At 45.2% G+C, this 21,828-nt stretch overlaps 1 protein-coding gene across 4 annotated transcripts in view; it reads right to left on the bottom strand.

Annotated features, from left to right (window-relative positions):
- Positions 1–18,578, bottom strand: part of dnah9l (dynein, axonemal, heavy polypeptide 9 like) — a 155,518-nt gene extending 136,940 nt beyond the window's left edge. For 2 of the 4 annotated variants that reach the window (XM_052464211.1, XM_052464210.1), the window contains exons 1-20: positions 18,292–18,578; positions 18,041–18,149; positions 13,670–13,828; positions 9,365–9,508; positions 9,065–9,255; positions 8,686–8,881; positions 8,497–8,596; positions 8,190–8,401; positions 7,888–8,121; positions 7,619–7,786; positions 7,404–7,520; positions 5,721–5,858; positions 5,448–5,572; positions 5,167–5,362; positions 4,586–4,690; positions 4,249–4,440; positions 3,758–3,958; positions 3,271–3,606; positions 2,977–3,110; positions 2,765–2,885 (exon numbers count right to left, since the gene is read on the bottom strand). In XM_052464211.1, coding sequence (XP_052320171.1) covers positions 2,765–2,885; positions 2,977–3,110; positions 3,271–3,606; positions 3,758–3,958; positions 4,249–4,440; positions 4,586–4,690; positions 5,167–5,362; positions 5,448–5,572; positions 5,721–5,858; positions 7,404–7,520; positions 7,619–7,786; positions 7,888–8,121; positions 8,190–8,401; positions 8,497–8,596; positions 8,686–8,881; positions 9,065–9,255; positions 9,365–9,508; positions 13,670–13,828; positions 18,041–18,145 — 3,174 coding nt within the window. In that variant the 5' untranslated portion in view covers positions 18,146–18,149; positions 18,292–18,578. The remainder of the gene's footprint in view (positions 1–2,764; positions 2,886–2,976; positions 3,111–3,270; positions 3,607–3,757; positions 3,959–4,248; positions 4,441–4,585; positions 4,691–5,166; positions 5,363–5,447; positions 5,573–5,720; positions 5,859–7,403; positions 7,521–7,618; positions 7,787–7,887; positions 8,122–8,189; positions 8,402–8,496; positions 8,597–8,685; positions 8,882–9,064; positions 9,256–9,364; positions 9,509–13,669; positions 13,829–18,040; positions 18,150–18,291) is intronic. The other 2 variants (XM_052464209.1, XM_052464208.1) reach the window with 2 other exon arrangements.
- Between the last annotated feature and the right edge of the window lie 3,250 nt (positions 18,579–21,828).

The following is a 21,828-nucleotide window of genomic DNA, read 5'->3' as shown; positions in this document are numbered from 1 at the left end:
TGTGTGCTTAGGGTTGTTGTCCTGTTGGAAGGGGAACATTCGCCCCAGTCTGAGGTCCTATGCGCTCTGGGGCAGGTTTTCATCAAGGATCTCTCTGCACTTTGCTCAGTTCATCTTTCCCTCGATCCTGACTAGTCTCCCAGTCCCTGAAAAACAACCCCACAGCATGATGCTGCCACCACCATGCTTCACCATAGGTATGGTGCCAGGTTTCCTCCAGGCGTGATGCTTGGCATTCAGGCCAAAGAGTTCAATCTTGGTCTCATTAGACCAGAGAATCTTGTTTCTCATGGTCTGAGAGTCCTTTAGGTGCTTTTTGGCTAACTCCAATCAACGTGTAGGTCAATTTCAAGTCTCATAGCAAAGGGTCTGAATACTTATGAAAATATGTAAAAAAATATATATATATTATACATTTGCAAAAATGTCTAAAACTCTGTTTTAGCTTTTTCATTATGGGATATTGTCTGTAGATTGTTGAGATCATTAAAAAAAATCAATTTTAGAATAAGGCTGTAAAGTAACAAAATGTGGAAAAGGTCAAGGGGTCTGAATTCTTTCTTAATGCACTGTAGAACAGAACCAAACATAGACTCAAACAGGCTGATCTAGAACACAGAGCACTCTACTGTCCTCCAGCTTACTGACTCGCACGTACAGAGACTCAAACATACTTATCTAGAACACAGAGCACTCTACTGTCCTCCAGCTTACTGACTCGCACGTACAGAGACTCAAACATACTTATCTAGAACACAGAGCACTCTACTGTCCTCCAGCTTACTGACTCGCACGTACAGAGACTCAAACATACTTATCTAGAACACAGAGCACTCTACTGTCCTCCAGCTTACTGACTCGCAAATACAGAGACACAAACAGACTGATCTAGAACAGAATCAATTACATGTATGGATCTAGAAGAAAGTAGAGTATGGGGATAGTGGCACAAGTTGATCCATCCTTGTTTCTAGGAAACCATACACAAAATGAATCATATTACCAAATATTTAGGAAGAGGTCATCATTTCATGGAGTCTGTAAGGGAAGTGGTAAGTAAGTTAGGTTAAAATAAAAAAATATATATATATTTTTTTATTGTGTTAGAGGTTTCTTGATGCTAGTATCTAAACCAAAGTAGATAATTGTAAGATTGTTCTATTGGTATATACCTCAGTTGGGGTCTCTATAAAATTCAATATGAGGTCCTAAACCGAGCATGAAAGTGCATCCTTGTAGCTGTGGGCTAATATAGCCAACGTGTTTGACTTGGGGTGAGCTGAACCAATGGCCACGGGCTAAATTCAGCCAAAGGTTGAGCCAATGGTTGAGCCAATGGTTGAGCAAATGGTTGAGCCAATGATTGAGTAAATGCCAAGTTGAACAAATTGAAGGGTTTTCTTCCCAAGCGTAATGAAAGGCATTATTGCTGGTATGTGAGGTAACAACAGGGCCTGGCCTATGTTAAAAGTGTTTTTAAAAAGTACAGTGTTTGAATAGATGTTAACTCTGTGTTAAAATAGGCTTAAAACGATTAAAAGACCAAAAATTGTGTTTGGGAAATAAAGATAGACAAGCTAGGTTTCCATCCAATTGACGACAGATTTTCATGGGAATATTAAAAAATCTGCATAAAAACTATATGCATTTTCCCACCAGAGAGGTTTCTATCAAATTGACTTGTGGATGTGTGTGATGACGTAATACACATAACAATCCCTTTTACGGTTAAATTCCCACGTGCACTCTAGCCAACAGCTTGCAGATACAGGGCGGGTATAGCCTAAATTATGAGAACATTATGGACAAAAGAGCCAGATTATTTTTAATTGTCAAATGGCTGCCAAGCATCAATCATCACGTCATGAGCAAAGATCCTAAACATTGATCGGAAAGGAACATTAATCAAACTCATCACCGTGCACATTCACCAACCTCTGAAGTTCACCATAACTTATTTCATCTGTGGCCTAATGAACTGTATGCTTTCCCGAGTCGTAGTAGAAGAACCACACAACATATCGTCATGTCCAAGTTCACTTCGATAATATTTGCGCATTAAAGCGTTTCCTCTGGCTTTTCTTGCATAATACATTTTACTGGAACAAAAAGATCCCGCCTTGTCTAGAATATTTTTGTTAGGTCAAGATTGGGAAAGTTTAGCTGTTTCTGGTCATGACATTTTTGATCTAACATGAACTTTACTCGCATAAAAAGGTTGGATGGAAACCTCGTAACGGTTTTAAAAAGGTAGTGGTAATATTTAATTCAGTATAGAAATGTGTAGGTGTTTCAACTTACCCTGTCCCTCGCCTCAACCTACCCTGTCCCTCGCCTCAACCAACCCTGTCCCCCGCCTCAACCTACCCTGTCCCTCGCCTCAACCTACCCTGTCCCTCGCCTCAACTTACCCTGTCCCTCGCCTCAACTTACCCTGTCCCTCGCCTCAACTTACCCTGTCCCTCGCCTCAACTTACCCTGTCCCTCGCCTCAACTTACCCTATAACCTATGTAAGTTGTGCCAAAATACCACTTTTTTTTGGACAAGCTATGTTTTCAAAACTGTCAGGTTTACATGAATTCTGATTATTTCCAAGGATACACTACATCCTGAAATATATGTAGATGTCTTTGATAAAAATAATACTACATTTCCCTTGATGGAGTGATGCTGAATGTAAAAGAATGGCTTATCCCACTCTCCCCTACTGCTAATTAAGAGGAACGCTTAAAAGCAGTGTAGCTCTCTGGGGCTGCCTCTTACCTGTTCTTTAAAGTTGTCCAGTGTGGGTGGGTTCTTGGCCAGTTCATAGTCTGCGTAGAGCTCAGCCTCCTCTGTGCTCAGGACATGACCATACAGCAGGAACTGTCTCATGAACTCTGACCTGCACACATTCCAAATACTTTATTAGGATCCACAATAAGCTTCATTGTGAAGGACATACATTTGATCACAACATTTATTCACACACTCACCTGTCATCTGTCCAGAGGTAGCGGTAGCTGGAAAATGACACCTGGTACTCTCTGACCTTAGAAATGGTCGATCGGGCACGGCCTCTGATGACCTGGCCCAGCTCTGAAAGGTCGGCCATCCTGTCTATGTCAGACTGGAGGGAGAGGTCAAAGGCCAAAAGAGAAAGGTTCAAAGGCTAATCAAATTATTTGGATATTGTGTGCGTGTGTGTGTGTGTGTGTGTGTGTGTGTGTGTGTGTGTGTGTGTGTGTGTGTGTGTGTGTGTGTGTGTGTGTGTGTGTGATCTATTCTACCTGATAGTTGTCCATCTGTTTATGCTTGGCCACGCGAGGTATGAACGATGCCATCTTAGTGATATCGCCCACCATCTTGTCGATGATGTCATAGAAGTTTCCCCGGTGACTGATGTCCAGCGAGGGTTCAAAGGTCATCTCGTTGGCGTCGAGGACCAGCTGGACCTCGAAGAGCGGTGCGATGCGAAGGGCGGGGTCAGTGTTCTCGATCAGGTATTGTAGGGAACAGCGTACCGCACTGGAGAACCCTGCTAAAACCATGCGGTCAACATAGTCAGTGTAGGACCTCCACTCGGCACAGTCTGGGGCTGACACTCCTAACAGAGCAAGGTTCTCCTGAGAGAGAGAGAGAGCGAGAGAGAGAGAGATAGAGGGAGTAGGGGGAGATAGAGGGATGTCATGTAATGTTGTGTTCTTGTGTACTTGTCTGTGTCTCTATACGATTATACATGTGTACAGTGTGTGTGTATCTTCGGTGTGTGTATACCTTTAGCAGTGTGTGTATCTGCTCCCCTGTGTTGGTGATGAGTGTGTACTGTTTGCTGATGCTCTCCTCCATGTCAGTGAGGATGAGGAGGGTAGAACCCCTGGTCTTCCTGGTGATGAAGGCCTGGTGACTGAACTTCCCCATCAGAGCCTGAATGGCCTCAACATTAGCCTTACTGGACTGGACTCTACTGGACACGTCCTATATGGAAGGGAGGTGAGGAGAGAGGGATGAAGGGAGGAGAGATGGACGAAGGGAGGAAAGGGAGAAATGGATGAAGAAGGGAAGGATAGATGGATGAAGGGAGGAGAGAAGGATGAAGATGAGAGGGATAAATGGATGAAGAGAGGAGTGATAGAGGGATGAAGAGGAGAAATAGAGATTGGAAGCCCTCAACGTTATCCTTACTAGACTGGACCCTGCTGGACACATCCTGAATAGTGAGGAGGAGAGCGGGAGGAGAGATAGAGAGATGGGTGTGTGTGTGTTACCTGCACCAGGTCTCGTGTGGCCTGGACGTAGTCCAACAGGTCATCCCTATTCCAGGTCAGTTCTTGGAGAGCGGGCTTCAGCTGCCGTCTGGTCCCGCCCATCTCCTCCTTAACCAATCCCAGCTCCACAGCCAGGATGGTGCTGTGCAGCCGATTGTACCACTGGGTTATCAGGGCCAAGGTCTGGGTGTACTGCAATAAACACATACAGTACAACATCACAGTACACTAACACAACACAGTGTGTGTGTGTGTGTGTGTGTGTGTGTGTGTGTGTGTGTGTGTGTGTGTGTGTGTGTGTGTGTGTGTGTGTGGGGGGTTTAGGAGACAGACCCACCATATAGAGTGTCTCTCGTTTGGAATAGAGGTGTAGAGCAGCTTTAGGGATGCTGTGGTTCTTCAACATGCTCAGATACTTCACCTCCCTCAGCACTGAGGTCAACTAGAAGAGAAGGAGTCAGGTACAGTCGAAACAGACTGTAAAATCAACAGGAATTCAGCTAAAAATGTGTTCAATTTAAGAAATCGGTTCCCAAGTATTCCCACAAATTAAAAAAAGAGAAGTGATCACCTCTCAATGCAATTCAAGGTATGAAATTATTGTTATTTTCAAATTAAATATATTTTCAGGCTTCGTCACGGTCAATTTGCAGTGTACAATTTATTATAATTACGTTCCGGCCACCCGAACATCTGCTCTGACAAAAAGCATTACTCTGACAGCAGTAGTACTTGGGCTTGGGAGTTGAGAAATGTGGTTAAGGTTAGGGTTATGATTATAGATGGAGGTTAGTGATCAAGGGATAGAGGTTTACAGCTAGAGGTTACAATTAGGGTTCATGGTTGGGAGTTAGGGTCAGGGGTCAGGGTCTAGAGGTCCTACCACAGGGTAAGGGTCAGGGGGTTAGGGAACCTTACTGCAGGGCTGAAGTTGACCTGGAACAGCCCTGTCTCTTGATCCAAGGTGAGTAGTGGTTCCTGGAGGTGTGTGTTGCACAGTTCCTCCAACCCCTCCGTCCACACGGAGAACAGCTCCTCATCGTGCTGGTCTAGAACCTCTAGAACCCTCTCACACTTCTGGAGAACCTGCTCCGCCTCAGCAGAACCCAGTGGCCTGGGACACAAAGACAGAGGGGGAGGCGGGATGAGAGAGAGAGAACGAGTGTGTGTGTGTGTATATGTGTGTAGACCAGACCTACATGCGTATGAGATGGTTGAGGTTGCTGCGGTTAGTCAGGATGCGGTCTCGTAGCTCCTGCGACCACTTCAGGTTGCCAGCGACCGGTGGCATGTTCTTACTCAGGACCACACAGCCCGACCGCAACTGGAACACAACCGCAATAAACCTCTGTGTGACTGAAGAGACCCGCAAACTCTCAAAACCTCTCACTCCCTCTCTCTCCTCTCATTCTCTCCCTCCCTCCTTCTCTCCCCCTCCCTCCACCACTCGCCCTCCCTCCCTGGTCTCTCACCCGCTCTCTCTGCTGGTCCAGTATGATCTGGCAGTGGTCTATCTCAGTGTTAAACATGCCCAGCAGGGTGCTGTAGTTTGGGGAGAACAGCTGGTTGATCCTGGGTCTCTCTAAGAGGGTGCCAAAGATCTGGAGGAGCTGGAGGAGCATAGGCACAGAGAGTAGAAAACTATGCTCTTACAATCACACAAACAAACAAAAACCACTGAGTCAGGGCTATGGTTAGGGTTTGATGGGCTATGTTTAGGGTAAAGGGTCAGGGCTATGTTTAGGGTAAAGAGTCAGGGCTATGGTTAGGGTTTGAGGGGATATGTTTAGGGTAAAGGGTCAGGGTTAGGGTTAGGGTTTGAGGGGATATGTTTAGGGTAAAGGGTCAGGGCTATGGTTTGTTGGGCTATGTTTAGGGTAAAGGGTCAGGGCTATGGTTTGAGGGGCTATGTTTAGGGTAAAGGGTCAGGGCAATGGTTTAGGTTTGATGGGCTATGTTTAGGGTAAAGGGTCAGGGCTATGTTTAGGGTAAAGGGTCAGGGCAATGGTTTAGGTTTGATGGGCTATGTTTAGGGTAAAGGGTCAGGGCTATGTTTAGGGTAAAGGGTCAGGGCTATGGTTAGGGTTTGAGGGGCTATGGTTAGGGATTGATGGGCTATGTTTAGGGTAAATGGTCAGGGCTATGTTTAGGGTAAAGGTTCAGGGCTATGGTTAGGGTTAGGGGGTCTTTGTTTAGGGTAAAGAGTCAGGGCTATGTTTAGGGTAAAGGGTCAGGGCTATGGTTAGGGTCAGGGGGTCTTTGTTTAGGGTAAAGGGTCAGGGCTATGTTTAGGGTAAAGGGTCAGGGCTATGGTTAGGGTCAGGGGTGTCTCTGTTTAGGGTAAAGGGTCAGGGCTATGGTTAGAGTCAGAGGGGTCTATGTTTAGGGTAAAGATTCAGGGCTATGGTTAGGGTTAGGGTAAATATTCAGGGCTATGTTTAGGGTAAAGATTCGGGGTTAGGGTTAGGGTTAGGGTAAAGATTCAGGGCTATGTTTAGGGTAAAGATTCGGGGTTAGGGTTAGGGTAAATATTCAGGGCTATGGTTAGGGTTAGGGTAAAGATTCAGGGCTATGTTTAGGGTAAAGATTCGGGGTTAGGGTTAGGGTAAAGATTCAGGGCTATGTTTAGGGTAAAGATTCGGGGTTAGGGTTAGGGTAAAGATTCAGGGCTATGGTTAGGGTTAGGGTAAAGATTCGGGGTTAGGGTTAGGGTAAAGATTCAGGGCTATGTTTAGGGTAAAGATTGGGGGTTAGGGTTAGGGTAAAGATTCAGGGTTAGGGTAAAGATTCAGGGCTATGTTTAGGGTAAAGATTCAGGGCTATGGTTAGGATTAGGGTAAAGATTCAGTACTATGGTTAGGGTTAGGGTAAAGATTCAGGGTTAGGTTTAGGGTAAAGATTCAGGGCTATGGTTAGGGTTAGGGTAAAGATTCAGGGCTATGTTTAGGGTAAAGATTCAGGGCTATGGTTAGGATTAGGGTAAAGATTCAGTACTATGGTTAGGGTTAGGGTAAAGATTCAGGGCTATGGTTAGGGTTAGGGTAAAGATTCAGAGCTATTGTTAGGGTAAAGGGTCAAGGCTATGGTTAGGGTTAGGGTAAAGATTCAGGGTTATGGTTAGGGTAAAGGTAGGGTTCTTCTCAGGTGTGTCTCACCTTGAATGCAGACTCCAGGCCTTTAGAGTGTTGGAAGGCCAGGTTGAGAACGGTCCCCAGCCTCTGGTCAAAGTCTCTGTTCTGCTCCATAAAACGCCTGTAGTCCACTAGGAAGTCCTAAACACACCAGCAAACAAACGTCATGTTAGTGGCCATTTGACAATGGTCAAATAAAGCATTTGTAAAAGTTCAAACAGAGGTGTCACCAGCTTCACCTCTTTAGTGTAGTCCAGCGGGTCGTGTTTGCTCTCCCTCAGAGTTCTCCAGCTGTCGTGGAACTCCTCGTTCATACTGAACACCATCTCACTGAGGATCTTCCCCCTCGACCCTCCCAGCTCAACCTTCTCCAGCTTCAGGAAGACCAGCGCAGACGCAAACAGCTCCTGGTAGATAGATGCATTAAAAGCATAGATGGATGGATGGATCCCTATATAGTACACTACCTGTGCCCGGAGCCACACGCAAACTCGTGCCGGACACACACCTCGATCATGAGCAGCCGGTCCAGTATGTGGTCAGCCCTGTGGAAGACCAGTGTGGAAGGGAAGTCCCATTGTTTGACAGTCTCCCCGCTGCGGTAGTACTGAGGGATGCGCTGGCGGTGTGTGTGGAACAGGCGCTTGAAGCTCCGCAGGACACTGATGGTCACCTGCACCCTCTCCACTCCTTCTTCCAGTTCCATCTTAAACAGCTCCTCTGGGATCAGATACGCAAACGCCTGGAGACCCGAACAGAGAGGCGTTATACGTAGCACACACACAACACGCACGCACGCCACACACCCACCTTCTCGATGAGTAAATTGCAGAACTCCTGCAGTAGGAGCACCATGCGTGGAGGGCGGCAGTAGTATTGGGAGCGACTCCAGATGAGACACAGCGTGTGGAAGAGAGGAGGTAACAGCATCTCTAGCTTGTTGAAACTCCCCTCCTCCAGACAACTGATCAGTCTCCTCAGTGGTCTCAGGTAGAGGTCTATATCCTCAGCCTCTAAAACCGCTGTGAGAGAGAAACATTGGGGTCAGAGATGATTCAAGGGAAAGGAGATACTTGAAGGATGGTGCTTGTGATGGGAACAAGGCCTCTCGCACTACCCTGGTTGACTTTGAGGCAGATGTCGTGGAAGGAGGCGTAGTAACTGCTCTTGATCCTCCTCAGAATCTCCATGATCTGCTCCACCTTAGGGTTCATGATCTGAGAGAACATAGATTTTTTATTTTTTATTTTTTTTAACTCTGAGCAAACACAAGCATACACACTGACCTGACTCTACTCCAGCCTACCTGTGAATGGACGCCTAGCAGGTTGCCTCTCTGACAGGCCCAGAAGTGGAGTTCTGCGCTGGGGCCCGGGTGGTCCCCCTGCTGGAGCACCATGCTGGAATCCCTCTTCAGGACGGTCCAGACCTGACCGGACCACTGGATTACCAGGGTCTCTATGGAATACAGCAGAGCCCGGTCTATCGGCCAGCCATTAGAGCTAGGGGGAGAGAGAGAGAAGTCACACACTCACACACGCACATGGACACACGCGCACACACGCACACAGCTCCACCCCACATTCACACACACACGCACACGCACACACACACACACACACACACACACACACACACACACACACACACACACACACACACACACACACACACACACAACTGACCTGAGCAATATGTCCTGTGGCTGAGATCTCTCCACACACAGTGGTAGGGGCAGCAGGGTGCGTCCCTCTGCCCTGCCTCTCAGAGTGACCACTTTGCTCCTCAGCTGCTCCAGGTGTCTGTGTATGTCCTCAGACACCACCCGAGGCCAACCGCCGTGGTTCAGAGAGTTAGATAACACTGACACCAGAACCTTACCCCCATGGTAACTCAGAGTTAGATATAAAGAACGGGTATCAGCACGTCTACACATACCCTCTCCTCCCCCCAACCCCAAACAAACACCTCTCCCTTTTACTCACCTCGGAGATGAGGAGCGGCATGTGCTCCATGGGGTGTCCAGAGACCTCCCCCAGCCACAGCTGAGTCCTGAAGCCCTGCACGGTGATCCTCAGGACTCCCTTCTTCAGCACGCACATCAGCTTGGTCTTCCAGGGGGCTGACGTCTTTCAAGAGGTAAACATGGTGGAAATGCTTTCTATTTTGTATTGAAAGCACTAAAAATAAGTCAAACCGTATTTCAACAAGGTACTTCCCACCTACTACACAACGTTCTGAGAACCATTTGCTTTAAAAAAAAAATGTTTAGAGCTTGGTTACAACGTGGTTATCCTATGGTTATTTTGCATACGACCTTCCCACAACTTTCAGGGAATGGTGCAGGATAGCTTGGCTTTGGAACATTCTGAGCATATTTAAGGGTCTTGGCAACAAACAAAAAAATAGACATTATTTTCTTTGTATTTCATTACTTTAACAGAATGTCTCCTAAAAGTTCAAACGGTTGCAATCCATTGACATGTTCTAGGAACGTTCTCCACCGGTTTGACATTGGGAATATTCTCAAATACTGTAGTTCAGAGAACAGAGATGCTTGTTCTAGGTCCCAAGAAACAAAGAGATCTTCTGTTGAATCTGACAATTAATCTTAATGGTTGTACAGTCGTCTCAAATAAAACTGTGAAGGACCTCGGCGTTACTCTGGACCCTGATCTCTCTTTTGAAGAACATATCAAGACCATTTCGAGGACAGCTTTTTTCCATCTACGTAACATTGCAAAAATCAGAAACTTTCTGTCCAAAAATGATGCAGAAAAATTAATCCATGCTTTTGTCACTTCTAGGTTAGACTACTGCAATGCTCTATTTTCCGGCTACCCGGATAAAGCACTAAATAAACTTCAGTTAGTGCTAAATACGGCTGCTAGAATCCTGACTAGAACCAAAAAATTTGATCATATTACTCCAGTGCTAGCCTCTCTACACTGGCTTCCTGTCAAAGCAAGGGCTGATTTCAAGGTTTTACTGCTAACCTACAAAGCATTACATGGGCTTGCTCCTACCTACCTCTCTGATTTGGTCCTGCCGTACATACCTACACGTACGCTACGGTCACAAGACGCAGGCCTCCTAATTGTCCCTAGAATTTCTAAGCAAACAGCTGGAGGCAGGGCTTTCTCCTATAGAGCTCCATTTTTATGGAACGGTCTGCCTACCCATGTCAGAGACGCAAACTCGGTCTCAACCTTTAAGTCTTTACTGAAGACTCATCTCTTCAGTGGGTCATATGATTGAGTGTAGTCTGGCCCAGGAGTGGGAAGGTGAACGGAAAGGCTCTGGAGCAACGAACCGCCCTTGCTGTCTCTGCCTGGCCGGTTCCCCTCTTTCCACTGGGATTCTCTGCCTCTAACCCTGTTACGGGGCTGAGTCACTGGCTTGCTGGGGCTCTCTCGTGCCGTCCCTGGGGGGGTGCGTCACCTGGGTGGGTTGATTCACTGTTGTGGTCGGCCTGTCTGGGTTGCCCCCCCTTGGGTTGTACCGTGGCGGAGATCTTTGTGGGCTATACTCGGCCTTGTCTCAGGATGGTAAGTTGGTGGTTGAAGATATCCCTCTAGTGGTGTGGGGGCTGTGCTTTGGCAAAGTGGGCGGGGTTATATCCTTCCTGTTTGGCCCTGTCCGGGGTGTCCTCGGATGGGGCCACAGTGTCTCCTGACCCCTCCTGTCTCAGCCTCCAGTATTTATGCTGCAGTAGTTTGTGTCGGGGGCTAGGGTCAGTTTGTTATATCTGGAGTACTTCTCCTGTCCTATTCGGTGTCCTGTGTGAATCTAAGTGTGCGTTCTCTAATTCTCTCCTTCTCTCTTTCTTTCTCTCTCTCGGAGGACCTGAGCCCTAGGACCATGCCCCAGGACTACCTGACATGATGACTCCTTGCTGTCCCCAGTCCACCTGGCCATGCTGCTGCTCCAGTTTCAACTGGCCTGGGCCCTAGGACCATGTCCCAGGACTACCAGACATGAGGACTCCTTGCTGTCCCCAGTCCACCTGGCCATGCTCCTGCTCCAGTTTCAACTGTTCTGCCTTACTATTATTCAACCATGCTAGTCATTTATGAACATTTGAACATCTTGGCCACGTTCTGTTATAATCTCCACCCGGCACAGCCAAAAGAGGACTGGCCACCCCACATATGCTCTCTCTAATTCTCTCTTTCTTTCTCTCTCTCTCGGAGGACCTGAGCCCTAGGACAGTGCCCCAGGACTACCTGACATGATGGCTCCTTGCTGTCCCCATTCCACCTGACTGCTGCTGCTCCAGTTTCAACTGTTCTGCCTTATTATTATTCGACCATGCTGGTCATTTATGAACATTTGAACATCTTGGTCATGTTCTGTTATAATCTCTACCCGGCACAGCCAGAAGAGGACTGGCCACCCCACATAGCCCGGTTCCTCTCTAGGTTTCTTCCTAGGTTTTGGCCTTTCTAGGGAGTTTTTCCTAGCCACCGTGCTTTTACACCTGCATTGTTTGCTGTTTGGGGTTTTAGGCTGGGTTTCTGTACAGCACTTTGAGATATCAGCTGATGTACGAAGGGCTATATAAATAAATTTGATTTGATTTGATTTGATTTGAACACTAAGAAGGTTTTTCTGAAGGAATTGTAGAACTTCAGCATAAGGTTTCCAACAGGTTTTCCTCATTGTTCTATTTAAAGTAATGTTCTCAATTGTTCCGAGAATGTTAGGGAACTATTTTCCCTTAAAACCACAAGAAACCTTCTGAGAACGTTATAAAAATGTAATTTAAAAACATGTACATTCCGTTCTCAGAATCAACAAAACGTCCTCTTTCTTGTTCAGTGTGTTCAGGTGTGTAGGCAGCGCCCAGTATTTGGCGCCCAGTATTACCTGAACTTAATAAGTGCTTGTTTCCTTTGAAATGGGTTCTGTTTGAATAGACTAAAATTAACAGCTTTGCATGAGTAAAAAAAATGTCACACAAGCTCAGTCCTGATGGTGCACTGGACTAAGGACATGAATAAAGAACAGAATATTATAGGTTCAAAACCCACTGATGCCATGTCACGATAAATGTGTTTGCATGATTAATGCCTAAGGATATGAATTTCCATGTGTGCTTGGAGTCATTTTGTTAAACCTAAAATAAGCTAGCAGTGTTATTGAAAGTTATTAAAAAATCTCCAAATATCCTACAATTTTCGTTAATAAAACCTCCTAGGAACCAGAGTACAACGTTCTCAGAACATCCCTGTAACCTAAAAATAAACTTTACCGGAAAAGTCAAAATGTTCACTTTTGTTCTCAGAACGTTTAAAAAACCTTCAGTTTTACCAGTCAGGAAACGTATGGCTTCGTTCCCACAACCAATGTGAAACCAAAAACATACATTCCCACAACTTCCAAGGAACCAAACGTGCTAGCTGGGTTGTTAGATTCCGTTACTTAATTGTGAAAGCCAATGCAATAAGCCTATGTATAGCCTATAATCATTCATCCGAACATTTATACGGTTCATGTAAGGAAAAAAGACAGACTGTGTGTGATGCCTAACCAGCTGGGTATTGAACCCATGTCAAGACATGACAAAGCTTGATTATTTGAAACAGCTGTGTGGTGCTAGACAAGAAAAGAAAAACGTGCACCCATTGGGATCCCCAGGACTGAGTTTGGGAAACGCTGCCTTAGCCAGTGGAAAGCCCCGGCAGCCATATTTCAACTAACCTTTTCATGCCGATACTTTCTTCGTTGTCGATTCGGAAGAACATTTTACGAACCTGTTCAGTTGCAGGTGGTACACCAAAAACTGCGGTCATATTCAGAAAGATATTAAATCCACTTTTCCCACCGAGTGAGGAGTTCCCTCGCCAACATGTTGCATTTCCCAACATCTTTGCAGGAACTAGTCGCTGCCGTGGACACATGCAAAAAAAAAAAAATAGGTCAAAGATATCCACACACGCAAGCGAGATGTCTTTCTCCATCAAAAAGTGGATTGAATATTTTTTCGGAATGTTCTCTACTTCCACCTGTAACTGGACAGACGTTTATAAGAGACACGTTTCTTCTGAATCAAGAACGAAGAAAGTGTTGCCGCTCTTGATAAGAGCATCTGCTTAATTACTAAAATGTCAACGTATTGCCAAAGAAAAGGTTAGTTGAAAAATGGCTGCCGGGGCTTTCTAGAAGCTAAAGGTGTAACGGCTGTATGGTAGCATTTACATATCAGCATTACAATGTGTGTGTGTGTGTGTGTGTGTGTGTGTGTGTGTGTGTGTGTGTGTGTGTGTGTGTGTGTGCGTGTCGCTCACCTGTGCGTCTCCAGCGTGTAGTGTCCCCCCAGGACCAGTGAAGAGCAGTAGTCGGTCACTCCAGACATGGTCCAGGAAATCCAGTAGAATCCTCTGGTTCTCCTCCGCCCCAATGAAACGATTCCACTTGTCAGTCTTCACCCGGAGAACGCAAAACGCCTGGAAACATGGTGCATTAGACGTGTCATTTGTTGATCACCTTTGTATCTGCTCTCTGCTTTAGCCCATAGGACAACGCTCGGGCTGTTGTATGCTGTAATATAAGATCATACATATTTGTAGTGAAGCGAGCTAAAGTCTACTGCAATTATTGGACTGATGAGACGTGCAAAAAATTTTGTCTGCAAAACAGATCTCCCCAAATAACCATAAAGCCTAACATCATCTCCGCCATGCTGACCCTCAACACGGGAGCCACACAGGGGTGTGTGCTTAGTCCCCTCCTGTACTCCCTGTTCACCCACGACTGCGTGGCCTAGTACGATTCCAACAACATCATCAAGTTTGCTGACGACACGACGGTGGTAGGCCTGATAACCGGTGACGATGAGAGGCTACAGTGAGGATGTCCATTACCTGGCAGTGTGTTGCCGGGACAACAACCTCAACCTGATTGTGGACTACAGGAAACGGGGGGCCACTTACACGCACACAGTCATGAAGAAGACGAGACAGCGCCTCTTCCCCTCAGGAATTTGAAAAGTTTTGTCACAGGCCCTCAAATCCTCAAAAGGTTCTACAGCTGCACCATTGAGAGCACCTTGACTGGCTGCATCACTGCTTGTTATGGCATCACCACCGCCTTCGATCACATGGCGCTACAGAAGGTGGTGCGGACAGCCCAGTGCATCACTGGGGCCGAGCACCCTGCCATCCAGGACCTCTATATCAGGCGGTGTGAAAGGAAGGCCCGTAAAATTGTTAAAGACTCCAGTTACCCAAGCCATAGACTGCTCTCCCTGCTTCCGCACGGCGAGCCGAACCTGGGCATCAAGTCTGACACCAACAGGCTCCTGAACAGCATCGATCCCCAAGTCATAAGACAGACTACACTGACTATCTGAGTTAACCCTTGTATTTGATTTTTATTTTGCACTGTCTCTATGCACACTCACAGGACTCCAACACACACATAACATGCACACACATCTACACTGTCTCTATGCACACTCACAGGACTCCAACACACACATAACATGCACAAACATCTATACTGACTCTACACACACGCACAGACACTTACAATCATAATTTGACGCTGCTGCTACTCTGTTTATCATACAGTTGAAGTCGGAAGTTTACATACACTTAGGTTGAAACAAATTTCTTGTACTAACTGACTTGCCAAAACTATTGTTTTTTTAACATCTACTTTGTGCATGACACGAGTCATTTTTACAACAGTTGTTTACAGACAGATTATTTCACTTATAATTCACTGTATCACAATTCCAGTGGGTCAGAAGTTTACATAAACTAAATTGACTGTGCCTTTAAACAGCTTGGAACATTCCAGAAAATGATATCATGGCTTTAGAAGTTTCTGATAAGCTAATTGACGCCATTAGAGTCAATTGGAGGTGCTCCTGTGGATGTATTTCAAGGCCTACCTTCAAACTCAGTGCCTCTTTGGTTGACAGTCTGGTTCATCCTTGGGAGCAATTTCCAAATGAAGGAAGGTACCACGTTTATCTGTACCCAAGTATAAACACCATGGGACAACGCATCCGTCATACCGCTCAGGTAGAGAGATGAACGTACTTTGGTGCGAAAAAGTGCAAATCAATCCCAGAGCAACAGCAAAGGACCTCGTGAAGATGCTGGAGGAAACAGGTACAAAGTATCTATATCCACAGTAAAACGAGTCCTTTATCGACATAACCTGAAAGGCCGCTCAACAAGGAAGAAGCCATTGCTCCAACAACGGCATAAAAAAGCCAGACTACGGTTTGCAACTGCACATGGGGACAAAGATCATACTTTTTGGAGAAATGTCCCCTGATCTGATGAAACAAAAATAGAACTGATAGCAAATTAAAGCTACACTTGTTATGAATCCAGCCAACATGTCAGATTTCAAAAAGGCTTTTCTGCGAAAGCAAACGATGCTATTTTCTGAGGATAGCACCTCCGTAAACAAAGAGAAAAGCATATTTCAACCCTGCAGGCGCAACACAAAAACACAGAAATAAATATATAATTCATGCCTTACCTTTGACGAGCTTCTTTTGTTGGCACTCCAATATGTCCCATAAACATCACAAATGGTCATTTTGTTCTATTAATTCCGTCGATATACTGTATATCCAAAATGTCCATATATTTGACTCGTTTGATCCAAAAAAAACACTGGTTCCAACTTGCGCAACGTGACTACAAAATATCTCAAACGTTACCTGTAAACTTTGCCAAAAGTCGTCCCGTCTTAAATTTGATGGATTATTTATGTAAAAAAATACCTAAAGTTGTATTACAAAAGTAGTTTGAAATAAACTACTTTTGTAATACAACTTTAGGTATTTTTTTACGTAAATAATCCATACAATTTAAGATGGGATGATCTGTGTTCAATACCGGAGGAAATCAAACTGTAGCTTTCTGGTCACTCGCCACTATCTAACAGTATACAACAAGTGACCCTCGTTCTGAACAGGACAACCTCTTCATTACACAAAGGAAAAACCTCAACCAATTTCTAAAGACTGGTGACATCCAGTGGAAGCAGTAGGAACTGCAAGAAGGTCCCTTGGAAATCTGGATCCCCAATGAAAACCCCATTGAAAAGAGAGTGACCTCAAAAAAATAAAATCTGAATGCTTTGTCCTCAGGGTTTTGCCTGCTAAATAGGTTCTGTTATACTCACAGACATGATTCAAACAGTTTTAGAAACTTCAGAGTGTTTTCTATCCAAATCTATCAATGCTATGCATATCTTATCTTCTGGGGATGAGTAGCAGGTAGTTGAATGTGGAAATACTGCCCCGTCACCAAGAAGTTAAGACAACAAAGTCAAGGTATTGGAATGGACATCACTAAGAACCTGGCGTCAATCCTATAGCACATTTGTGGGCAGAGCTGTTAAAGTGTGTGTGAGCAAGGAGGCCTACAAACCTGACTCAGTTGCAGAGGAATGGGCAAGAAATTCACCCAACTTATTGTGGGAAGGTTGTGGAAGGCTACCCAAAACAAGTTAAACAATTGAAAGGCAATGCTACCAAATACTAGTGTATGTAAACTTCTGACCCACTGGGAATGTGATGAAAGAAATAAAAGCTGAAATAAATCATTCTCTCTACTATTGTTCTGACATTTCAAATTCTTAAAATAAAGTGGTGATCCTAAATGACCCAAAACAGGGTATTTTTTACTCGGAATTAAATGTCAGGAATTGTGAAAAACTGAGTTTAAATGTATTTGGCTAATGTGCATGTAAACTTCCGACTTCAACTGTATATCCTGATGCCTAGTCACTTTACCCGTATACATATCTACCTCGATCACTCCAGTGTCCCTGCACATTGTAAATATGGTATTGGAACTGACCCTCTATATACAGTAGCTTCTTACTTTCTCGTGTTCTTCTTATATTTCTCGTGTTTTTGTTCTACCTTGTGTTAGTCATTGTGCTACATTGATATTGATCACTGCATTGTTGGGTTTGGAGCTTGCAAAAAAGGCATTTTTCACTGTAGGCCTGCTCGTGCACATGACATTAAAACTTTAAATTGAAATGATGTTTTTTTTTTTAGATCAGTGTGTGTTCTCTAAACTAACAGAGTAATAGACAGCACCCACATGGCCATAAAAGCACAATCCCAAAACGAGTTTAACAATGTGAACAGAAAATGCTTCCACCCACTTAATGTGCAGGTGATAAGATTATGCGATGCGCATAAGACGCTGCTGAATGTGGTGGTAAAGGTGGAACGCGACTCGTTCCTTCTGCAGAACAGCAATGGTGGCCTTCACTCACAAGAGGGAGCTGTTGAGGATAGATGGCTTATTGGTGAGTGTTGCCTACTCATATGAAGTATATTTTGACATCGCTAAAGCAACTTGAATTGTCCTCTCTTTGTAGCTATGTTTTTTGTTGTTGTCTTCTGCTCAAGCCACAACTAAGAGATCCAAATCAAACATTTTGGTTGTACTCAACCTCTGACACCAGCACCTCCATTTCCGTCGAGGAAAAGTGCTATAATATGATGAATATAAAGAGTATATAGAGTTCAGTGTTTTTTGTGTTTGTGATGCTAATATCGCAGTCAATTCAATCCAACGTTGCTATTCCCACGTTGCTCCTAAGTAATTTAATTGAAATGACGTGGCAACAACGTTGATTCAACCATTGTATGCCCAGTGGGATAGTCCTACCTGCTCCCGGAGAAAGTCCACCCTCTCATCGGCCAACGCAGCCCCTGTCTTGGTGTCCTGGGGAACACGCACCCCTCCACTAGTGCTGCTGCCGCCCTCGGCCATGGCGCTGGAAGAAGGGGGCGAGGGGCATTTGGTTTTAGAGGAGAAATAGCAGAGGTTTGCATTCTGACATGGAGAATAAGAGGGAGAAGGATAGAGTGGGACCTAACCCATTGACGGGAAGAAAACAAGGGTCAACATGAACTTACCTTGAAGTTGAATGTTAAAGTTAACAAAGCCAAATCTTCCAGCCAGGACCCTGTTCCACTATTTGGGAAAAGCTGCTATAGACATGCACAAAGCTGAGGCCTCTCTATCCCAGCTCTGAAGACAGGTGAGGAGGTAAGCTTATACCACACCGAGAGAGACCTTACACCATAGCAACAGAAGGCGACATATCTCACCTGCCACAGCCAGGTGAAACAGGAGCCTTCAAGGGAGCCCTCGTCCTGATATTGACACCTACTAACAGATCCATTTTCTCACCACTTGAGGGCAGTGTGGGATAACCTTTGGTAGAAGTGACATCCGCTCTTATCCAAAATGACCAGAACCATGACATCCTATTAAACATGATACAGCATTTATGTAAAAACATCTCAAAACTGGACATGTGTATAACTGTGTTACTTAAAATAGCACGATACTGATTAACCTTTTAAAAAAAAAACATGTTGCCTCTAACTGTAATGCACAGATATAATAATGACATATGAGATTGGACGACTGGGGATGATGATGATATCAGTGATCATTGGCATTTGAGTCAGAATTTATTTGATAAATTATAGATACATGTAGCTCATTAGTACTAAAGCAATGCAATGTTTTGAACCTCTGGGTCTCCACAGAAACACAGTGTTTATCAGGATTCAAGTCCATATATTTCTGGATAAAATGTGAAATATTGGTTAAGGACAACCTTTATTGGGTGTACCATTGAATGGACATGTGGCCTTAGTTCAAGCTTCTATTGGATCAGTTTATAGTCTCTCAACTCACAGAGGTTCAGGTAAGGACAAACACTTGCGGCCATATTTTATAAACCAATAAAACATATATTAATTGATACTTTTTACGACATCAGAACTGTGCCTTTCTCTCTGCTCTGTGTTTTACCAATGACCACATCATCATATTCAATGTGCTATCCAAAAATATTTTTTGTGTGTTAAATGTAAATTCTCTGCGTCTCTCTGTCTGCCTGCGTTGTAGCCCAGTCTCTGTCCCCTGAGCTGTGTTGTAGCTAAAGCCATTTCACAGTGCTGAGAGACAGACCACTGCTGCCCATCCCTCTGACCTCACACCCAATGTCACAGCGTCTCCACTGGGACTACTGGTAGAGAGAGAGAAAGAGAGGAGTTGGAGAGGGGGATGGAGGGAGGGAGGGAGGACGGTGAAGGGGGGATAGCTAGCTATCTCTCAGCATACAGATGAGACTGGGTCCAGAGAGATGTAGAGAGAGAGGGAGCAGAGGAAAACATAAGAGGATAGGAATGAAGGACAAGATATGCTGTGGCTATAATTAATAACGTTGACCAACGTTTTTCTCTCACATGTTGCTTCTCTCAACAGTTATCACCAGTGGTATCAATAGAGGATCTGCTAGCCCCAAACTCAACAAGTGCCTCATGATTCATCGAAAAAAATATGTTTCTATTGTCACATACACCAGACATGTGCAGTGAAATCTGTTGTGTTACAGGGTCAGCCATAGTAGTTCTGCATCCCTGGAGCAAATGAGTGTGACATCAATTGATTTTTTACCTCGTCGGCTCAGATATTGGAACCAGCAACAACGCTCTAACCGCTAGGCTGCCTGCCGCCTAAAATCAAGATCATCGTAGTCGTCTTTGGTCATCATCGTCGTCATCATCGTCATTATCTTAAGGACAACTAGCTCTCACAGTTTCACGTCAGAATAAGGTGCCCATCCATGTTTCTCAAATGTAAAATGTAGAAGTTGTTGCAAGCGTCACATTTTGAAGTGTTTAAGGTTAAGTTAAGGCATTAACTCCACATTTTTAAGGTTTAAGGGAAAAGGTTTTTGGATAGGCTTAAAACAAATAACGTTCTATTGCTTCAAACGTTTGGAATCAGGGGCAGATGCTTACGCACAGCCGCCATCCATGTCCACAACGCCCTAGCAAAACCCAAACCACATAATGTGACAACGCCCACTGTTGCCCCTAGTGGCCGGTTTCCACGTCATCTCCCGACGTGTTCAGACGTGGAGGGACGTTGAATACTGACTTGTGTCACGGGTGACCTGGCTGCTTAAGGTACCACCACTACACACACGCCCACTACAGCATCACAATAGCCCTTCTAATCCGGGCCAGCAAGGCTGATTTTGATTCCGAGACCAAAACCAACAATGTGTGGGTTAGCTGCTCTCTGTGAGTAGCAGAGTAGCGGAGCAGGGCAGGCCATCATTTCCATGTGGATGTTAGTCTTAGCCTGCCACCTTTCTCTCCTCTCTCCTCTTCTCTCCTCTTCTCCCTACCCCTCTCCACGCTCTCTCTTCGCAGTTGCCATGGCTACGTGGCGCCTCACGTGTGGACTGCTCCTCTTCAGCCCTGAGCCCCTGGCCTCCCTAGCATTCTTCCCTCTCTTCTTCACTTCACCACTCCTCTTCTCCTTTAGAGTGAGGAGAAATGTATATGCAGAGTCATTTTGGGATTTTCTCTCTCTCTCTCCTTCACCTTCTCTGTCTCTGTGATCTCTATCTCTCACACACTTGGTCTATGGCTCCCTTGAACTTCTGTTTACTCTGTCCACTCCAGGGCCATTTTTTATCAGCGCACCTTGGCACTCCAGGGAAAACCTATGTTGGGAATATACTCTAGGGAGAAAGAAGAGGTACTCAGAGAAGGATGGAAAGAGAGAGAGAGAGAGATGGTGACAGGGAGAGAGACAGAGAGAGTGGGACTGAGGGAGGGAGACAGGGAGAATGATGGTCACACACCCAGGCATACACACGCACCAAGCAGGCTTTCCTCCTGTTGCTGGCAAAGTTGCCATGGTGAGGCTAGCCAGTTGGACACCCCTATCCGCAGAGAGCTGGTTTGGAAATGGTGTGTGTGTGTGAGAGAGAGAGAGAGTGTGTGTGCATGTGTGTAACATTTTTTGCATGCCTGTGTGTGTTTGTGTCTGCTGTGCATATTTGTGTGTGTGTGTGTCCAGATGGTGCTGACCAGCCGTCCCTCACTGAGTGCACAGAGTAAATGGAACGATTACAGTAATGACCGACACACACATCTGTCCCCAACCTGTCCCATCATGCCGTGCCATGCCTTCAGGCATTCACACCACAGTTCTATGTCCTCAACTTGGCAACAGCCAGCCCATACTGGCATCAACAGGCTAGGGCTGTTTCCAGCCTTTTCAACTCAGAGTGATGACACTGCCACTCCGTTGTCCGTACACCACAGGGATGCAGATAGATGTTGTCGTGAATGTTTATATTACACACCTATAGTGCTAAATAAATGTTGTTAGCATTAGCATTTATTCATTTATGCTACTCTTTCATCCTGGTGTGTCCTCAGTCACTCTCAGTGATAGACATAGAGGGCTCTATTTTAACAAACCTAACCAATGGTAAATCTTAGAGCTGGTGGTAGTGCTATGGGTCCAGGGGTGTGTCTGAAATGTTGTTGCTATGTTAACAGCGGGAATTAGGGGCACAATAGCTGGTGGTGCGAACGGGCTGGGTTTTGATGAAGAAATAAGTTGTAGGTGTA

The sequence above is a fragment of the Oncorhynchus keta genome, chromosome 15 (assembly GCF_023373465.1).
Source record: "Oncorhynchus keta strain PuntledgeMale-10-30-2019 chromosome 15, Oket_V2, whole genome shotgun sequence".
Lineage (NCBI taxonomy): Eukaryota > Metazoa > Chordata > Actinopteri > Salmoniformes > Salmonidae > Oncorhynchus > Oncorhynchus keta.
This window is presented reverse-complemented; position numbering and strand designations above follow the sequence as displayed.